Here is a 20,600-nt window from a genome sequence, read left to right as displayed (position 1 = left end):
TGACAAATAGTCACTACAACAAGTGATATGATTAGGCCAAGTTATAGATCAGATCTGTGGTGAAACAAGCCCAAGTGCAGTACAAATGTATGTTTTCAAGGTATTTATTCAGCCGTGAAATACCTGTAATTGAATAAATGCAAAGACATATAAGTTTAATGTCAGCCTGTGGAAAATTACATGCAAAGCAATAACATCTCTATGGAGACAAGCAGCAGACCCAGAAAAGTTACATACACACAAATCTCTGGGGTAGGGATTGCTGGGAGAGTTTTTTTTTTTTTTGGTATATTTTACTAAATTATTTTGTTACACTGCTACAGTTTTGTTGTTTGTTCAGAGGAAGGAAACTTGTTTATGCAACATTTTCACTGTTTTGATGATTAAAATGTTTGTGTTTCATTTTCACTTTGCACAAGAAATGGTTTAACAAAGACTTTAAGTATCACAGCCATGATTTAGCGTTTATTTTTTATTGAACTGTATCGAATCGATTTGAAATATATCGTACTGAATCGAAAATGCACTGTATTGAGGTATGTATCGTATCGTGGCCTATGTATCGAGATTTGTATCGCATCGGCAACTTCTTAATGATACCCAGCCCTATTAGAGATGATAGTAAGGTTTACAAATTAATTTATATTAGTTTTCTTCTTATTTAAGTGAATTTATTTGGGGTGTAAATTCATATTTCACTCATGCAGTCTGCTCTAAAAGACCAAAGTTTACATAGTTTACATAGGCACAAGATAAAAAATTTTAACCGATATCAAGCACTGATTATTATTTTTTTTTATATTGCACCGATACGTTATCTGAGGCCACCGTCTGATATCGCAAATGACTGATAACTAATACAACATTCCTAGAAGATAGTGTGTAGTCAGAACAGATACAGGAAGAGCAGAGATTTGAACCAGCAACCTCCAGGTCAAGAATCACCCCTCGCTGGCGGAAACACGCCTTCAAATCTGCATTGCATTTTAAAACAGGAAATATTGAGTCTGTTATATTCACATCCTCTATGGTGTTTTCTGCAGCGGGCACACCCAGCCGCTGCCCTGTAGAGAGAGCGCTTGTTTAGATGACCCGTGTGTCCGAGGCGGGTGGAGTTACACACTTAAACATGTGCAGACAGAGTTATTAGAGCCACAGGAGGAAGAGGGATGAGTCCTTGATGAAAGCTTGTGGTCAGCAGTTGGTCTTCCTGCAAAAGGGAACGTCGGAAACCCAATAGACCTGCCCAAATATGTCGACGAAATATGTTGCGTTCATGTTTTTAAAGGTCTCATGATTCACTATTTTCTGACTTTATGTTATAATGTTGTTTCCTTATCAAAAACAAACCTGGAATTGTTTTGTTAACACACAAACCCTGCATATTTAGGCTGAGTTCTTCTTTCAAACGGAAAACACTCTGTCATGTGGTAATATAAATACATGCCATGATAATACTAATGGATGCACATTTGTAGTGCCAATTTCACAAACTGATTCAGAGTAGTAAGAACAAAAATGTGTCTGTTTGCTGCAGGTGTTCCAATCAGTAGGAGCAGGTAGAGGGTGCTCTTGGAAAAAAGGATCAAAACTAAAACACAACAGATTCCAAGCACTCCAAAAAAGTAGAAAAAGTTTTTTAAAAATCGCACTACTATATTTTTCCTCGTGCGATTTTTAAAAACTTTTTTCTACTTTTTTGGAGTGCCTGGAATCCGTTGTGTTTTGATTCATGGTAGTCTTTAAAGATGCGTTATCATGTAAGTTTTCTGGTTATTGTTTTTCCCAGCGTTTCCTCAAAGAAATGGAAATCATGAACATTATAATTCTTATTTGTTAATCTAGAAAAAGATTAAGATTTCCAGACAAAATTCTTCTTTTATTTAAACTCTATCTGGAACAACATTCTGCCCTAACAGCTTGCCCACACAATACCACCAATGTTTGTTTATTAATGATTTATGTCCTTATCTTGCCCCTTACGCAGAAGCCAACCATATTTGTGTTATACTGTATTATGAATATTAAGAATATTCCACTGTAGTTGTTTATTTATTTCATTCCTAAAGTATAAAAAGACATCGGCAGTGTTACAACATCAGACATACAAGAAATGAATGAAAAAGAGCAGAAAGAAGAGAAATCTTATGTTATCTGCCCCCCTTTCAAGACAATACATCAACACCGATGGTTAGTAAACAAAGGGCATAAAACTCATTTATCTCCATGGAGACGTTTGTCAAGATATGTTTGAGCAATAAAAACGCTAGTACTGAATAAATGCATGTAGATTAGAGTGTGGATTGGGACAATTTTTTTCTGAGACTGGTCCATTAGAGCAGTGATCGAATCCAAACCGAGCCCGATAGGCATTAAGATATTTGCGAGTCCGAACAAACTTGACACAATTAAAATCAGACTCTCTTCTCAGGTCTATTTATGACAAACGTAGGATACTGTTTGTGTGGAAAGTCTGATTTTATCAATCAACTGAAAAAAGGAATTCAGGAATGTCAACACAGATGAGCGGAGCGCATCAGCGGGGGCCGGGAAGTAAAACAGGCCCATTGGCTACCTACATAACAACCTAAGCCGTTTTCAATTTTATATTTTAAATGTCTTATTGCACAGATTTGTCCAAGTCTGACCTGAGCCCAAGCATAAGTTCTAAACATTTATCTGAGTCCGACCGAGCCCGTCAAGACTCCGGTCGAGTTTCAGTGCTCTAATGTAGACTAATATCAGAACGATGAAATTTGCTGTCATTGCAAAATAACAATTTAAAACAAAACATTATATATTTTTGAGGGGAAAAAAGTCCTCAAAATGTTGGATATGACAGGAATTGTGTTTCCTGTCGCAGTAGTGGAGCATTCTAAGTAAAACAATAACACCTCCATGTAGAGAAGAAGGTGATGAGGCATCCACCTGAAAAGAGACATAATGCACCTTTTAACTTCAAGTTTCACATGACAATAATGTTTTGTTTTGTTTTGTTTTTTCATAGGTATTGACTTCAAAATCAGGACGGTAGAGTTGGACGGCAAGAAAATCAAACTCCAAATATGGTGAGTGCTTTTTTTCCAGTTTTAACTTGTTTATAACTCTTGGCTACCTTGGTACAAATTCACTGTTTTCCTGAAGAGCCCCATTGATTCTTCAGAACTGTGGTAGTGGCAATAAAATAAACAAAGATGGTTTTCAGTAGAACGGATCTTTGTGTAACAGATTTCTATTATAAATTCTGCTAAATTATCTGTATCTCCGGTAATAAGAGACGTGTTTTGTTTCAGGGACACAGCAGGTCAGGAGCGATTCAGAACTATTACTACGGCCTATTACAGAGGAGCTATGGTGAGTGAAACCTCCGTGTCAAAGTCTGATTTCACCAGAACTCAGGAGCTGATTTTAGTTTTTTTTTTTTGCTTATTACTTTATTTTTACTGTTTGTTATTATAATATATTGTGATGTGTGAGCTGTGTCGAAATAATTTCCCTTCTGGATCAATAAAGACTGTCTAAGTCTAAGTCAGTGGTAAAGTGGTAAAAAAAAACTGTCATTGTGTCCTTAGGCAAGACACCTCACCCCAGAGTCCTGCAAGGGTCTGTTTTCGGAGACCCACACCCGCCCGTAAACCCGTGATTAAATCAAAGTTAAATCCGCCCCCGCCCAGACCCGTTAACATTCCACCCGTTACCCGCCCGTAATAAATCAGGGTCAGCCCAGTACACCGACAGCCTAATAGTCCAGGACTAAACCAGGACTGAACCAGGACTAAACCTACGCCGTGTTATTAGAAGATTATAAATATATACACACCGCAAACCACTGAGCCAATCTCTAGGACTAAACCAGGACTAAACCAGGACTAAACCAGGACTAAACCAGGACTAAACCAGGACTAAACCAGGACTAAACCAGGACTAAACCAGGACTGAACCCGCGCCGTGTCATTAGTAAATTATAAATATATACACTTCGCAACTGCAGAGCCAATCGCCAGGACTACACGAGGACTGGACCAGGTCTAAACAAAGGACTTGGCTAGGTCTAAACCAGGACTAAACCTACGCCGTATCATTAGCGGATTATAAATATATACACATCGCAAATCACTGAGCCAATCTCTAGGACTAAACCAGGTCTAAACCAGGTCTAAACCAGGTCTAAACCAGGTCTAAACCAGGACTAAACCAGGACTAAACCAGGACTAAACCAGGTCTAAACCAGGACTGAACCCGCGCCGTGTCATTAGTAAATTATAAATATATACACTTCGCAACTGCAGAGCCAATCGCCAGGACTACACGAGGACTGGACCAGGTCTAAACAAAGGACTTGGCTAGGTCTAAACCAGGACTAAACCTACGCCGTATCATTAGCGGATTATAAATATATACACATCGCAAATCACTGAGCCAATCTCTAGGACTAAACCAGGACTAAACCAGGACTAAACCAGGACTACACCAGGACTAAACCAGGACTAAACCAGGACTGAACCTACGCCATGTCATTAGCAAATTATAAATATATACACACCACAAACCGCAAAGTCAATTGCCAGGACTACACCAGGATTGAACCAGGTCTATACCAGCATTTAGCCAGGTCTAAACCAGGACTTAGCCAGGTCTAAACCAGGACTTAGCCAGGTCTAAACTAGGATTTAGCCAGGTCTAAACCAGGACTAAACCAGGACTGAACCTACGCCGTGTCATCAGCGAGTTATAAATATATACACGCCGCAAACTGCAGAGCCGATCACCAGGACTACACGAGGACTGGGCCAGGCCTAAACCAGGTCTAAACCAGGACAGGACCAGGCCTGGACCAGGTCTAAACCAGGATTAAACCAGGAATGCAGCCTGGGAGCCGATCACCTTCTGCTGATTGGTTTTATGTCATAAAAACACTAAAGCCAGTCTCTCAGCCTGGTCAATCGTTCCAGGAAAAGACCGGGAAATGACACTTGTTTCCAGGGCAACGGACGTCCTGGACACGTCAGGTATTTTTCTCACATTCGTTGTGCATTAGATTCACCAGACCCGCCCGTGTGTGATCACTACCCGCCTGCATACCCGCCCGTAAAACTCCAGAACGTTAAAACCCGCCTGTTTCAGCGACACATTTGCGGGTACCCGACCTGGTGCAGGACTCTGATTCACCCACATTCCTTGGTATGAAAGTGGTGTGAGCGTTGCCTAACCAGACAGTTCCTTCTACATTCTGTTTGAATCCCGAAGAGTCTGGAACCGGACCATAGAGCATGAAAATCCTCTGTCCAATCTTGAGACGGTCCAACCACAGCTGCTAATCTCCTCGAAAATTCTCAGAACATTCAGAAGAAAATATAAAAATGACCTGAAATAAGTCATAGATCAGTGCTTCGATAGTTGATTCTTTAAAATTCTGCACTGTTTCTCTGTCCTGTCAATAGACTTTTTTCCATGCATCTCTCTGATTGGTTAATCCATCTGTCAATCACACCCTCTGAAATCAGGGAGACAGGACACAGCTCCAGATCCACTCGTCTTAGTAAAGTTTTTTGTGTTGGTGGTTGTCGGAGGGGAAGATGGCGCAGATTGGCAGCTAATGTAATTTCCCCTGTGGTAAATTACATATAAATTACAGATAAAGTTTGTCTAAGTTTGTCTAACCATCGCCAAGTGTGGAGTGAATGAATAACGCACTAAATTGTGAAGCGACTTTGAGCTTCTGGAAGTGCTATGTAATGTAAGACTAATGCATTATTATTATTAGGGCTGGGCAAAAATAAAAAATATTTATCACATTAATTGCATGAGAAAAGTAAAGTGCATGTGATCAAACTTTGTCACAATACACAAATAAAAAGACATTCTAGGCTCGCTCGTGATTAACTTTTTCAAAATAAAAGACAGTGAGCAACAGAGTTGTACAATAAAAAAATAAATAATAAAAAAAACTGCATTAAGTGGTGAAAAATAATTGTTGGCGATAATGAAATTGTTAATGTGCCCTTCCCTTATTATTATTATTATTATTATTTTATTTATTATTATATTTTTTCTTTTTATTTATTTTATTTTAAACAAATTAATTATTCTTTTGTTTATTTAGAAAAGTCTTGTTTAGATTTGATATCCAATTTAGTCGCTTTTTGGGTCTAAATATAAACATGGTTCAGTCCGGTTTTAGTTCTTGTTTAGTACAGATTCGACCTGTCACAGCAACACATTTTGAAGTGTTATATACTAGTGTTGCTGAAGTAAATATAGACATTTAGCGATAACACTGAAACTAATTTAAGCTACTGGCACAGACACCCAAAACCACAAAACCCCAAAAATGATCTAAATTTACAATATGCTTAAAAACCCATGAGCTGCAATAGACAAAGCAGAATAAAACACTTTAATGCAGGGGTGTCAAACTCAAATTCACAGAGGGCCAAAATTAAAAACTGGGACTAAGTTGTGGCTCAAACTACATATTTACTGAAAAATGTCAACAACATGTGGATGTTTTCTCTTCTTTTCGTATTAAAATAAATGTTTAATAATAGTTTTACTTAAACATTAAATCCAGAACAAGTTTGACAACAGTGGTCCCCAACCTTTTTTGCACCACGGACCAGTTTTATATCAAACAATATTTGGCAGACCTGTGGGAGTTGGGGGGCGGCGAATGGGAGGAGGTGCGATGCACGGTGCGGCAGCATGGTTAAGTCTTGACTGTTTTAGTCCTGGTTTAGACCCTGTTTTAGGCCAGTTTTTAGACCTGTTTTGGTCCTGGTTTAGACCTGGTTTAGTCCTGGTTTAGACTTGGTTTAGACCTGTTTTGACCTGTTTTAGACCTGGTTTAGACCTGGTTTAGACCTGGTTTAGACCTGGTTTGACCTGTTTTAGACCTGGTTTAGACACAGTTTAGTCCCGGTTTAGTCCTGTTTTAGACCTGGTTTAGTCCTGGTTTGACCTGGTTTAGTCCTGGTTTAGTCCTGGTTTAGTCCTGGTTTAGACCTGGTTTAGACCTGGTTTGACCTGGTTTAGTCCTGGTTTAGTCCTGGTTTAGTCCTGGTTTAGTCCTGGTTTAGTCCTGGTTTAGACCTGGTTTAGACCTGGTTTAGTCCTGGTTTACTTCTGGCTTGGGGGGGGTGCTTTTGCAGCCCTGCACCAAACGACCTACGGCCCTGTAGTGGGGGTTGGGGGACCCCTGCTCTATAGTCTATCTGCAGCCGGGGGGCCACCTCTAATACATACTTGGGCCAAATTTGTGAGTCTGACATGTCTGCTTTAGTGCAGAGTTTGCTTCTGTACTGAGTCACAGACATTATTAATTGAACCTTTTATGGCTTAAATCTTATTGTATAGGCAAAAAAATAACAGACATTTCCCAATAGTGCAAAGAAAATGTGCACAAAATAAAATATTGTACCAGCTCACCTGTTGTAGTTCCAGCTAAGTCAGTTCTTTATGGTTAGATTGTCTAACTTCAGTACCAGAGCTTCAAACAGGGCAGTGCCTCTAGTTAGTATCCTCCTCCTACAGTGAAGTTTAATTTGTTGTTGACTTTTTTTTGGTGCAGTATTTATTCTCAAAGGTGCACTGTGTAACTTTTCTGGTGGAAGGTTCGTCAAATGCGCATATTCTCCATGGAGATGTTATTCCTTTGTCTGGAATGTTTCACAGTATGGCATTAAACCTTTCTGTCTTCATGGAGACCAAAGCAGATCAAGTTACAAGTCAGATCTGTGGCGAGGCGAACCCGCTCACAGTCAGAATGCCTGTTTTTCTAGGTATTTTTGAGCTTTAAAACCACTTGTAATTTAATACATGTAAATTTGAGCTGTTTAATGTCATACTGTGGAACATTTCAGGCAGAACAATGACATCTCCATAGAAACAAGCAGGTGACAGACCCCCAAACAAAAAGTTACACAGTGCACCTTTAACCTTCCTGGTCTGGACAATATAAATCTATTTCTACAGCTCAATAGTTGTAAACTTCTGCATTGTTTTCGTCTCACTCTGTCTCCTGGCCTCTCCCTCGGCTCGGGTTTGTTTCTGTGCGATTAGAGCTGGTACTTCCCGTGCCGATGTCATTTCCTGTCCCCTCTGACCTCACTTCCTGTCCGTGCAGGGCATCATGCTGGTGTATGACATCACCATGGAGAAATCCTTTGACAACATCAAGAACTGGATCAGGAACATCGAGGAGGTGAGACTCCAGTTGCACAGTTATGTCATAAAGTAACACTCAAAACTTTGTATGTGCTGCCCTCTAGTGGATATCCAGAGTCAATGCATTAAGGCTGTGGAATGAAGCAATAAATTGTGATTATTACACCCAGTGATTACAGAAATTATATATTTGAGAAAAGTAAAATAGACACCAAACTGTGACGGTCATTCTGTCATCCTTCACTTGTTTAGTCATTCAATGGTGTCTTAAATAAACAGTGATTTTAAATTTAACACACAGATCAGTGGTGTTTTTAATCATTTTAATTCATTTCAAGTTTTTATCATTTGCGGCTTTTATCTAAAGTCAAACCTTTTTTAACTTTTATACTTTTTGAACAAGTCATGAACGCTTTTATTTCATCACGCCCGGACGACTGTAATGCGCTTTATTCCGGCATCTCACAAAACACACTTTACCGACTTCAGTGAGTCCAAAACTCTGCAGCGCAACTTTTAACAGGAACAAAAAGAGAGCACATTACCCCTATCCTTGCTTCTTTGCACTGGCTTCCTTTATTTCATCATTTTATTATTGTTGTTATTATTATGTATTTGTGCAGCACTTTGGAAACTGTGAAATGTGCTATAGAAATAAAGTGGATTGGATTGGATTAAATCAAACAAATTAGTCAAGTAAAAACGTTACTGAGATTTCATGTGACTAATTTTGATTTCAACTACAACCTAATTACATAGAGAAAAATAAGGCACACTGTCTTACTTGCAAATTGGGAGATTTATTAGGGCAAACTGTCTATATGTATCTCGATACTCTTCTTATTTTTCTCATTCTGTTTGCCTAGTGCTGAAATGTTACACGTTTTTTCCTAATAAATCTCACAATTTGCAAGTAATATGGTGTGCGGGATTTTTCTCTGTGTTTTTCTCTATGTTCTTGGGCTGCTCCCTCTTCCTCCAACGCACCTGTCTCAAGTAATTGATGTGCGAAGTTCTTATTCTTTTATATCGTTCACTACAGCGTAATTAAAATGGTTGTGATTAGATTATTTTTCTGTGCCCCCACCTTGCATGAATCACATACACGTCATGACTACTTTCCCCAAAAGCTTTTAACCACTACTCAAATTAAGTAAGCTTGTCAATCAATCAAAAATGTCCTATAGTGAATGCTGTAATAATTCTATACAGCAGCGGTATATATTTTATATTTTTTATCAAGGGCTGCAAAACACAGGCAAAGTGGAGGGCCGATGGAAGAGCATAGAGTGATGATGAGCCTAAAGAATAATTTAAATCATATTTCATATTTCATATTTGCTTCATCAAGATAGATTTTCATGGGCCAATTTACCCACAAGCATTTGACCCCCTGGCCATAGTTTGAACATTTCTGCTTTACAGTTTTTCTTTTGTACAAACAAACAAACTAACCATCCCTGTATTTTTCAGCACGCCTCCTCTGACGTGGAGAGGATGATTCTGGGGAACAAATGCGACATGAACGACAAGAGACAGGTGTCCAAAGAAAGAGGAGAGAAGGTACGGACTGTGTGAATGTATTTAAGTGTAAACCAATGATATTATATTTAAAGACTGACCATTTTGTTTTGGTGTTTCTAGTTGGCGATCGATTATGGAATAAAGTTTTTGGAGACCAGTGCAAAGTCCGGGATCAATGTAGAAGAGGTGAGTGTCTAAAACTGAACTAAACCCACTAAGGTTTAAGTACTTCCAAAGAGGGATGTCCCTATCGCATTTTTTTACCTCCGAGTCATTTGATTTTGAGTATCTGCCCATACCGAGTCCCGATCCGATACTTCTATAAAACATTATGAAATGAGCTAAGACTAAAGAATGAGATCCAGGATGTTTGGGGGGATCAGACTGTATGGATTTCAATGTGTAGTATTTGGGCTGAACTTGTGAAAAAATGTCCAAAAGTAATTTTATTAACTTTTCTAACCATTCATCATCATTGTTGAAAATCTTTACTTTTACTACAATCTGGTCTTGGAATGTGTAACTTAGTAAACTTAATGAACTGAGCAAAACAGAACCAGAATCAGAGAGACTAGACTCTGCATAATCTACAGTTTGTACATTTGATATTATATGTTTGCATGTGCATTACATTTGAAACATTTAGGCTTATGATCTCCAAACAATACAAAATCTTACCAAATAAAAACAAGATGACAGAAACCCCACAGCCTCTCTCCCCTGGCCGCCCCCCAGTCCCCCGCACCTCCGCCACATCCACAAACCCACAGCAGAGCACCGCAACATTGATCCCACTGCTCAATAGACACTTCATTCCGCTGTTCCCACCCTCCCCACTAAAATCGCCAACTCCGCTACACAACATGTAAATAAACAGCGCCGTGCGACGATGCCATCGGCTGCGCAGGTGTGAACACGGGCTACCGAACCACAGGTAACAGCGCCTGAGCACGACACGGCCCAAAAGTCCCAGTGTAAGTGCGCCGCTAATACAGCAGGCGCTGGGGGGACGTCCCTGAGCAAATCCCGCAAAAAGTTATATATACCTGATCAGAACATAACGTCCGAGTCCGGATCGAGTCCACAGTCACGTGATCGGCACCAATTTTGATTACATGATTGGACTGGGACAACCCTATTCCCAAACAATGAACAGCTATTTTTTTTTTTTAACCCTGTCCCCTCTGGCCTTTTTCTGTCATGCACACTGACAGCAGTAACATAGGCAGCATCTAGTGGTGAAGTGTGAGAATACAACAGGGGAGGGTCGGCCATTCTTATTACAGATGGCAGCTTTAAAAACCTTGTATCTGTCTTGTCAGGCCTTTTTCACTCTCGCCCGGGACATCATGACGAGACTCAACAGGAGAATGGTGGGTTGAACAAAATCAAAATCTTTTTCTTAATTTATGTTTATAAAATGTCAATATTGCCATTATCATCCCTTGTAAAAAAAAATAATACATACATTTGTTTGTCTGTAACCAAGTTTATTTCCTTCCTCAGAATGACAATAACGCGCCCGGCGGTGGAGGTCCAGTCAAAATCACCGAGAATCGCCCCAAGAGGAGTTTTTTCCGATGTTCGCTTTTGTAGGCGGAGTCTAGAGCCGTGGGACGCTCTGATTGGTCCTCGTGGTGCATGGGCCTTTTTCGACGGGACACAGCGCCACAAAACACAGACTTATCCCAACGAGCTGAAGTAAAACAAGACAGAGGAACACACTGAAGGAAGGATCTTATTTGAGCTTTTTATGGTTTTGAATTGACTTTTTTAAACTTTTTTGAATTTCGCGTCTTACATTTCACTGTGTTGAGCTCTGATGCTTCAAACTAACTTTTTTAACAACAAAACGGAGACTGTTACATCATACCAAAGCCATTTTTTTGGGTCTTTTTAAACATTTTATGCCTTTTTTTTTTTTTTTTTTTTTTTTTTTTGCAGTTGACTTTTCAATCACTCCAGTGGCTTTACGGACTAGCAGCAACACGTCAAAGCAAGTTTTCGCAAAGTTAGTAGTATTATTTTTCGAAGATCAACTCATTTAAAGGTGCATTACGTAACTTTTCTGTCCATGGAGATGTTATTGCTTTGCGAAGAATGCAAGTTACAGGTCACAACGCATTTTTCAAGGGTTTTTATGCTGTTTTTTGCAGTTAAAACACCTTAAGCTTGAGCAAACTGGTTGGGAAGACAGCACAATCAGGCTAAGTTACAAGTCAGATCTATGGAAAGGCAAGCCCAAGCTCCATAAAAATGCATGTTTTTCAAGGTCTTTTTGAGCAATATTTAGCCTACTTCAAAACGAAATAAACACAAGAGCTATATATTTTTGATGCTATCCTGTGGAATGTTCCAAGCAAAGCAATAAAATCTACAAACCCAGCCTCAGAAAAGTTACACAGTGCATCTTTAAGTTCATGAGGAAATGTAGCAAATTTATGTTATTATTACTCATAAATTACAAGTTCCTTTAGGATTGTTTTTCAGTCATTACTTATGTATTAATCAATCTATAACCTTAATTGCCTGAGGTCCAGAATACAAACTGCTCCAATACTTTACGAAGATGTGAGTCTGGTCATCGCAGAATCTCCCAGAGTTCACTTGGGCGTGACTGACAGGTGGATTAGCCAATCAGGGTCACACGTGGTTCATCCATGTCAAAATAGATATGGCTGCTTAAGAGGAAAAAAGAATGGAAAAAATATACCGGATTTTTCGGACTATAAGGCGCACTAAAAATCCTTTAATTTTCTCAAAAATCGACAATGCGCCTTATGGATTAAATCTGGTTGTGCTTACTGACCTCAAACTGATTTTATGTGGTACATGGCGCTGTCAAAATGTTTTAGTACGACTTTGGTAAGCTACGACGCCGCACCGCTTGATGAATTGTCGGAGCTTTATAGCTACAGTAGTCAGGAGCCTCACCAAATAAAGGGCGAAGTATAGTTCTGCATCGACTCAACACACACTGCTGCCGTCGCCTTGTCGCAGAAAGAACACACATATTCCACTGAGACTACGTTTACACTGAAACAAATCCGCGTATCACCGCATCGGAAACGATCTGTGTCCAGACACGTCGTTTCTGTGTCCGCAAGCCTTCCCTATCCACACAGCTTTGAGCATATTTGTTGACGTTTTGTGCTCAAAAAACTATTGTGCGCTGATGCGGTTCAGCTTCTGTCGGTCTAAAGGACACGACTCAGTGGAATATGAGTGTTCTTTCTGTGACAGAGGGGGTGTTCTTCTCATGGTGAGTCTGTTCTGTGCTTCTATCGTGTTGGAGATGGTTCATGTTAAACTTTTTAGAGATTATACATCTGCAGGTCGTACACACAGACATACATATATATGAATTTACATATATTCTAACCACGTAGTGTTTTGGCGGTGAATTACTTTGCGGCGTGTAGAACTACATTAGCGTATCAGCGTTTTCAGGCGTCCACACAGTGCCGGATCAGATCTGTACTCAAATGAATTCGTGTGAGCTGGCGGCACCAGATTGTTCCGTCTCTGGAGCCGTTTTCAATCGGATTAGTGTGGACGAACACTGCATCCGCAATGAAAACAACTCGAATATGTACTAGTGTGGACAGGGCCTGAGTCGTGTCCTTTAGTCCAACAGAAGCTGACTGCATCAACGCACAAGGAGAAAGCTGTTTTTCAGCACTTATAGTTTATGCAAATGAGCCATGTGGTTTAAAGTTTTGTTTCTGTAAAATGTAAACAAATGTGCGCAAAACTGCATTAAGCACATTATTACTCATTGTATATTTAAGTCGTCCACATTCATAATACACATTCAACAAGACAAGGAGGCAACACCGTGCGAATTACGCCGCGATCTCCCAGTGGATCGTGGATGCCTGGGCTAAGGGAACAATCTCAAGTGTCGTCCATTTGTTTTGCTTAATGCGCCTTATAATCCGGTGCACTTTATGTATGAAAATAATCGAGAGAATTCAACATTACTGATATTGTGCCTTATAGTCCGAAAAATACGGTAACTGGGGACATTGAGCGAACCACTAAACCCTGTTAATCTGAAGTGAGAGAAGTTTGATTTTGTTTGTAAATAATGAGCAACCAATGAGCTCCTTCGTTTCACATGCGTCAATGAAATAAACAAATCTGATTGGACGATCTGATATTTCTCTGAAAAAAAATAAAATTAAATAAAATACAGAGATATCATTCTGGACTTGACAGGCAATAATATTAATATTTTGAAGGATAAAGGAAACGTCTTACATAGAACGAGAAAATACGATACCTCTTTGTTCATCGTAATCGTACATGTGAAGTTTATGGTAAAAAGTCAAATGAGCAAAGGTTTGGTGTTTCAGTATTAACTACTCAATATTGTTTTACTATTTACCGTTTAAAACACAAATATGAGTTTATAGAAGGTGCAATCGAAACTAAATATATAAAGTAAATAATAAGGAGAAATCTATTATCTTTAGGACATTATAGTAGATACGAGAAAGCAACAATGCAATAATGTACTCTGACAATGATAGACTGACAACTCATGGTTTTAAAGCCCCAGTGTGTAACTTTCTGCCAAAAATAGATAAAAATAAATGCATTATGGACGTGTTTCTTGCACTGAAAAACATAAAAACAAGCATCCTTACTGTGAGCAGGCTTATATCTCCACAGACCTGACTTTATTTCAGTTTCTAATGCTTGTTTCCATGGAAATTTTGTTCGTATTGCATAAAACTTATCACCACAGAGAATGTTCGCAAGTATGTTTTAACTTTTTATGTCCATGAAGTTTGCAGTTGACTTTCCACCCTCAGAAAGTTACACGCTATCACTTAAACTAAAAGTGCAATATTTAAAATTAGGAGCCAAACGTGTTTTATATGTACTTTTGGCCTTAAAAATTCAAAATAGTCATAATACTAGGGATGTAACAATAACCAAAATATTGTGATATCAAATCATCAAAAGTCTCACAATAATATCGTGGGCTCTCACAATATATCGAATTACAAGTTCCTTTGCGTAAATGCATGGTTCTATAGTAGCGACAGCTTATAAACATAGGGAACTAAATCTGTGTATCATTCGTTCATTTGTTTTTCAATATAAAACCAAAAAACAAAAATTTTCTTCATTATTTGTCTCCAAAACCAAAATGAAAAAACAGATAATGATTTGTTTTTTCAGTTTTTGATTTTGTGTTTAAATGAATAATAAAAAAAAACCAAAAAACATTTTTGTGGCTTAAACTGCAAAGCCAGACTGAACCAGGAATTAATCAGGACTAAACCAGGACTAAACTGTTTTCAGTCCTGCTCTGGTCCCAGTCTCAGTCCTTTTCTCAGTCCTGGTCTGGTCTCAGTACCGGTCTCAGATCTAGTCTGGTCCCGGTGTCAATCCCAGTCTCAGTCCCATTCTCAGTCCCATTCTCAGTCCTTGTCCTGGTCTCAGTCCTGGTCTTGGTCCCGGTCTCGGCCCTGGTCCTGTTCCCGGTCTCAGCCCCGGTCTCAGTCCTGGTCTCGGCTCTGGTCTCGACCCCGGTCTCAGTCCTGGTCTCAGTCCCGGTCTCAGTCCTGGTCTCGGCTCTGGTCTCGACCCCGGTCTCAGTCCTGGTCCTGGTCCCAGACCAAATCCTGGTCTCAGTCCCGGTCTGGTTCCGGTCTGGTCCCAGACCTGTTTTAGTCCTGGTTCAGTCCGGCATGACAGTTTAAAGGTTGTATGGAGGATTTTTTTTTTGTTTTTTTTTGTTTCAAGTTGTCAATGATAGCATTATAGAGGTGCAGTAGCCTTGGAATTATGATGACCAAAAAAAAGAGAATAAAAATTCATCAACTCTGGACGTGGTGGGGCCAGCTAAACATTTGCCAATAGATAACGACATTGCCTCGTTATCTGTTAGCTGACAGGCTGTCAATCAATCTCCCTACGTTTCTAGCGTAACTGACCTGCCTGCGCGCCGCCGGTACGTGGTTTACGTACGCCTGTCACGCAGTCCACAGACGCAAGACGCACAGACGCTGTTTACTCCACCAACGCAACAGTTCTTAGCGGCTTTTTTTGACCTATATCTTCCTCGCAGTTAGCACAAAGTTTGTTGCAATGGCGACAAGAATCCAGGAGCAGTTAGCCGCAAAAGAAAGTCCGTTTTTGAGGTCGCTGAAAGAAGAAGACAAGGGGAAAAGCAGCGAAGCCAAACTAAGGTGATTCTTGTAGATTCATTCCAGCGATGGCGCGACTGAAGCAGACGCAGGGTCTAAAGACTGACGCATTGGTCGCCAAATTACTCCTGGACAGGTAACTTCTGCTTATTATGAAAACGTACTTTATTTCCAAGAGCTAGTCAAACGTTTTTCAGGACACGAAAGCGATATCCTATGTCTGAAAATGTAATTTTCAAGGCAAAGAAAGAGTCCGCTTGCTGCTGCGTGTTGTAGCTAGTTCATTCGCACTGAATCTCCGCGCAACCTTCTCTGCTCCCCTTTCCTACTCCTGTCCCCGCTGCCCGTTCCGCTCTTCCCCCTTCTCCTCACTTCTCCGGGCACGGAATCTCCGCGCACCTCTCCCCTCTCCTCTCTCCTCTCTCCCTGCTCCGCTCTTCTCCCTGCTCCTCACTTCTCGTCCGCGAACGAAATGTCCGCACACCCGCTCCCCCCGCTCCTCACTTCTCCGCCTTGCCTAACCAACACTGTAGTTAGTTGTTTACAAGTCATGTGCAGCGCACCGGCTGTAAACAAACCTGTTTCTGGCGTAAAGAGGAGGCGGGAGAAGGCGTTTCTACGTAGGGAGCTGTAGGGGAGGGGGGGTGGTTTCACGCATGCGCAACATTTGAAAAAGGACAAACAGTCGCTGGATTTCTCGTTCCTTGGAAAATCCTCTATACAACCTTTAAGTCATGGAAATCTGTAACGGTCGTTATCTGTTTTTTCCATTATTCATTTAAACTCATTAAAAACTGAAAAAACTAATCATTATCCGCTTTTTCATTTTGGTTTTGGAGACAAATAATGAAGAAAATAGTTTTTTCTTTTACTTATTTTTGGTTTTATTTTGAAAAATGAATGAACCAATGACACACGGATTAAACTACATATCCCATGATTCATTTCAGACAACATGAAGAAATGTTTTTTTACTTATGAATTATGATGAGAATAATTCACACCAAAATCTTGTCAAGGTATTTTTTGAAAGCAAAAAAACAAGTGTCCCATCTACAATTTTATCAACCTCTTTAAAATATTGCAATAAATATCGTACCGTGAGATGCATATTGTGATAATATCGTACCGAGAGATTTGGATATCGTTACATCCCTACAGAATACACCACTAAGATGGAAATAATGACTGAATTTAATTGCCTTTTACAATCTCAAATACATTATCATTTTTTGTTTTGTTTTTTTCTGTCATGTCAAACCACTCGAAGGAAAACCACTCAGTGTTAAAATGTGCTTTTGGACTGCAGTATTTTGAATTATCCGCTTTATTTTGAATTTTATTTTTGTATTAATGTTTGTGTCTTTAAATGTTTTAATAGTTGTTTTAAGCAGAAGAATGTGTAGTCTTAAACAGCCCTAAATATTACGACAAGTGGCACTGAGTGAGAACTTGTAAGAAAATGTATACAATATTAAAAAGCTGTTTTCCATACATATATGCATAAGGTATAAAATGTGAAATTCAGAAGGTTGGGTGTTTGGACCCAGCTCATGTTAGTGCATACTGTTGTTGTGTCCTTAGGCAAGACACTTCACCCACTCGGCCTGTGTGAATGTGACGTTTGCTTCATGTTTGATGGCAGTAGCTTTGCTCCAGTGAAGAAAGTGAATGAATATTGTAATAGGTTGGGTTCACGTGACATAAAATAAAAACATGCTAAAGTCTCTAGAGCAGAGGTGTCAAACTCAAACTCAAATTCACAGAGGGCAAAATTAAAAACTGGGACTAAGTCAAAGCCAAACTAAATATTTATTGAAAACTTTCAACAACATCTGCATGTTTTCTCTTCTAGTGTGATCCGATTTTCACAATCAAAAACTGGGACACTTCCGATTCCCTGTATCATTTGTTCATTTGTTTTTCAATATAAAACCAAAAATAAGAAAATGAAAAAACAACTATTTTCTTCATTATTTGTGTGCAAACCAAAATGAAAAAAAAAAAAATTAAAAGGATAACAATTCAGTTTTTCATTTTTAAAATTTTGTGTTTAAATGAATAATGGAAAAAACGGATGATGACTGTTTCCCGTTTCCATGACTTAAACTGCGATGTCGGACTTTTGCGCCGCATACGGACTGAACCAGGACTGAACCAGGTCCGGGACCAGACCAGAACCAGACCGGGATTGAGACCAGAACCGAAACCGGGACTGAGACCAGGACTAGACCAGAACTGAAAATGGTTTAGTCCTGGTTAGGTTCTGGTTAGGTTCTGGTTAGGTTCCGGTTTAATTGTGGTTCAGTCCTGGTTCAGTTCGCATGCAGCACAAAAGTCCGACATCGCAGTTTAGGTCACAGAAATGGGAAATGGCTGTTATCCATTTTTTCCATGATTAATTTAATCACAAAATCAAAAAAAACAAAAACAAAAAAAACAATCATTATCAGTTTTTTCATTTTGGTTTTGGAGAAAAATAATGAAGAAAATGGTTGTTTTTTCATTTTCTTATTTTTGGTTTTATATTTAAAAACAAATGAGCGAATAATACACAGACTCTTCTGGTTTGGGTAATAATAAAATTGTAAAATGAGTGTGTAATTAAGGAAAATTGTTACACACTCGGCCCATGTGAGTCAGCATAATCGAATTTTCTTTGTGTTTTGGTCATTTTTAAAATGCTTTTTTGTATTTTACCTAAACAAATGACAATTTATGCCTCTTTTTACTGTTGGCAGAGATAAAATTTGTCAAAAATAAGGACACCTGGGTCATTTCTTGTATAAAATTGGGACAAATCATTGGTTTTGGATAAATCTGTTGGGACAGGGCACACCGGGCTCAAAACTGGGACTGTCCCGGGTAAATTGGGACATCTGGTCACCCTAATTTTAAGCAGTTACCATGGTGACACAACACAAATATTGGCAGTGAATACCAAAAATGTTTTTAGATTGTCTGAAAACTCAAGAAAAATACTAGATGGGCTTAGATTGCACATTTTCAGGAGCCTGTGATTGATACGAGCGTCCATGGTCCTGTTTAGGTGTTTGATTTTCATGTTGGGAATGTTGACGACCTCCGCTGCAAAGTATCAATAGTCAAATCAAAATCTAAACTGTGAACGCAACCTATTAGATCATTGTATTTGTAGATCATCGTCATCAAATCATTGTCACATATGAATTTTTTTTTTTTTACAGATCAAGCAGTGTTATTTTCTAAGCAAACCTCATTTAAATGCCACTTTAATTATTATTATAGAGATTATTTAGAAATGTATACATGAGGATGGAGAGCTGAAGGATAACGGTTTGGTCTTTTTTGTGTCCTTGAGCAAGACACTTCACCCACATGTCCACATTAAACTCTTTATATGTGACTGGTAGTGATTCATGGGTCTCAGCTTCCTGTTTTCTGGTGCCATTTTGAGGATGTTGACAGTTTGTTTTTATATTTTGAATTGCTATGACAACAGTAAAACTCCATCATTCTGAAACTCTCAGACAGGGAGGGCATCCGGCTTAAAAACAAGTTGAACGTGTCAGCCATAGGTCATGAAATAAGGAAAGAAAATTGGCCAAATCCAGATTTAGGTGTATCATAATACCAATCAATTAAATAATAAGTCCTCCTGGTTGAATCTTGGTTTACTCTTTCGTTAGTTCTTGTTTAGTTCTGATTTAGTCTTGGTATAGTCCTGGTTTAGTCTTGGTTTAGTCCTGGTTTAGTCCCGGTTTAGACAATTTTTTCAGCCGATTCACAACTAAATCTAACTGTGAACATGACGCTGTGATAATGGGGGGATTTTTATTTTGTAATTTTTACGTTTGGCCAATTATTTGTCCATTTTAGCAGTATTTTCATCACTTCTATGCAAATAACCTCAGTTCATTTTGTTCTTGAACCAAATATTTAGTTAAACCATTGCCTTTTGTGTTTTTAAATATCTAGTTTTTCTATACGTTGATGCCTTACCTGTGTGTTTTGTTTGGACTTAAATTGCCGCGTTGAGAAATTGTTGTCAGAACGTTGAGTGAAATGCATTTCTTCAACCAAATAAAAAAAATTGTACTTTCTATGTGTTTTTGAATGTGTTTTGTTTTGGGGCTGTTTGGTGACATCTAGTGGGAAAAGTTGAAATTACAAGAGGTTTAGTAGCACCGGATTGAACATTGATATCCTGAGATTTCCACTTTAAAGAAATCTGGAAACAAGAAACTAAAACTTTGCAAATTTGTGTTTAACTCTTGGCCTAAAATAACTTCATTTTCTGACTTTTCATACAGATTTACTGCCTGGAAATCCAGAAGGATATCTCTCTGTATTTGTTACACAGATCCATATCAGCCGCTGGTACAACGATGAATCTGGATTTTTCCAGGCAAACAATTTTACATTACAATGACAGAAAAGATTCACAGTACAAGTATGTAACACAGGGGTTGTCAGAATGATGGTCCAGGGGCTAAATTCTAGCCTGATTCATCAGCTGGTTTCACTTCGTAGAAACCGTCTGACCTTGCAGTGTTAAAATTCATTTGCTCGAGGGTAGGAGGGTACTTTTTATCATTTAACCAATCGCTGCTATTTGGTCATGATGTATGTAATGTGCCGCTAATGGGGCTAACTGGTATATTAAACTTTTCCCAAATCCCGTAGGAAGAACGACAATAACGTCTTTCCCCTTGATGAAATTCACCAAACATTCTTTTATTCTAGCTTTAAATCCTTGATCTCAACACT

General features: G+C 39.1%; 1 protein-coding gene across 1 annotated transcript in view; it reads left to right on the top strand.

The window, feature by feature from the left end:
- Positions 1 to 19,933, top strand: part of LOC110169058 (ras-related protein Rab-8B) — a 36,960-nt gene extending 17,027 nt beyond the window's left edge. The window contains exons 2-8 of the mRNA XM_020934561.2: positions 3,008 to 3,068; positions 3,294 to 3,354; positions 8,123 to 8,200; positions 9,637 to 9,726; positions 9,808 to 9,873; positions 11,010 to 11,060; positions 11,194 to 19,933. Coding sequence (XP_020790220.1) covers positions 3,008 to 3,068; positions 3,294 to 3,354; positions 8,123 to 8,200; positions 9,637 to 9,726; positions 9,808 to 9,873; positions 11,010 to 11,060; positions 11,194 to 11,283 — 497 coding nt within the window. The 3' untranslated portion in view covers positions 11,284 to 19,933. The remainder of the gene's footprint in view (positions 1 to 3,007; positions 3,069 to 3,293; positions 3,355 to 8,122; positions 8,201 to 9,636; positions 9,727 to 9,807; positions 9,874 to 11,009; positions 11,061 to 11,193) is intronic.
- Positions 19,934 to 20,600: the final 667 nt, after the last annotated feature.

Source organism: Boleophthalmus pectinirostris, unplaced genomic scaffold (assembly GCF_026225935.1).
Source record: "Boleophthalmus pectinirostris isolate CB_2022bp ecotype Guang Dong unplaced genomic scaffold, ASM2622593v1 HiC_scaffold_19, whole genome shotgun sequence".
NCBI classification, from domain to species: Eukaryota; Metazoa; Chordata; class Actinopteri; order Gobiiformes; family Gobiidae; genus Boleophthalmus; species Boleophthalmus pectinirostris.
Note: the sequence above shows the minus strand (reverse complement) of the source record. Positions and strands in the feature narration are given on the sequence as shown.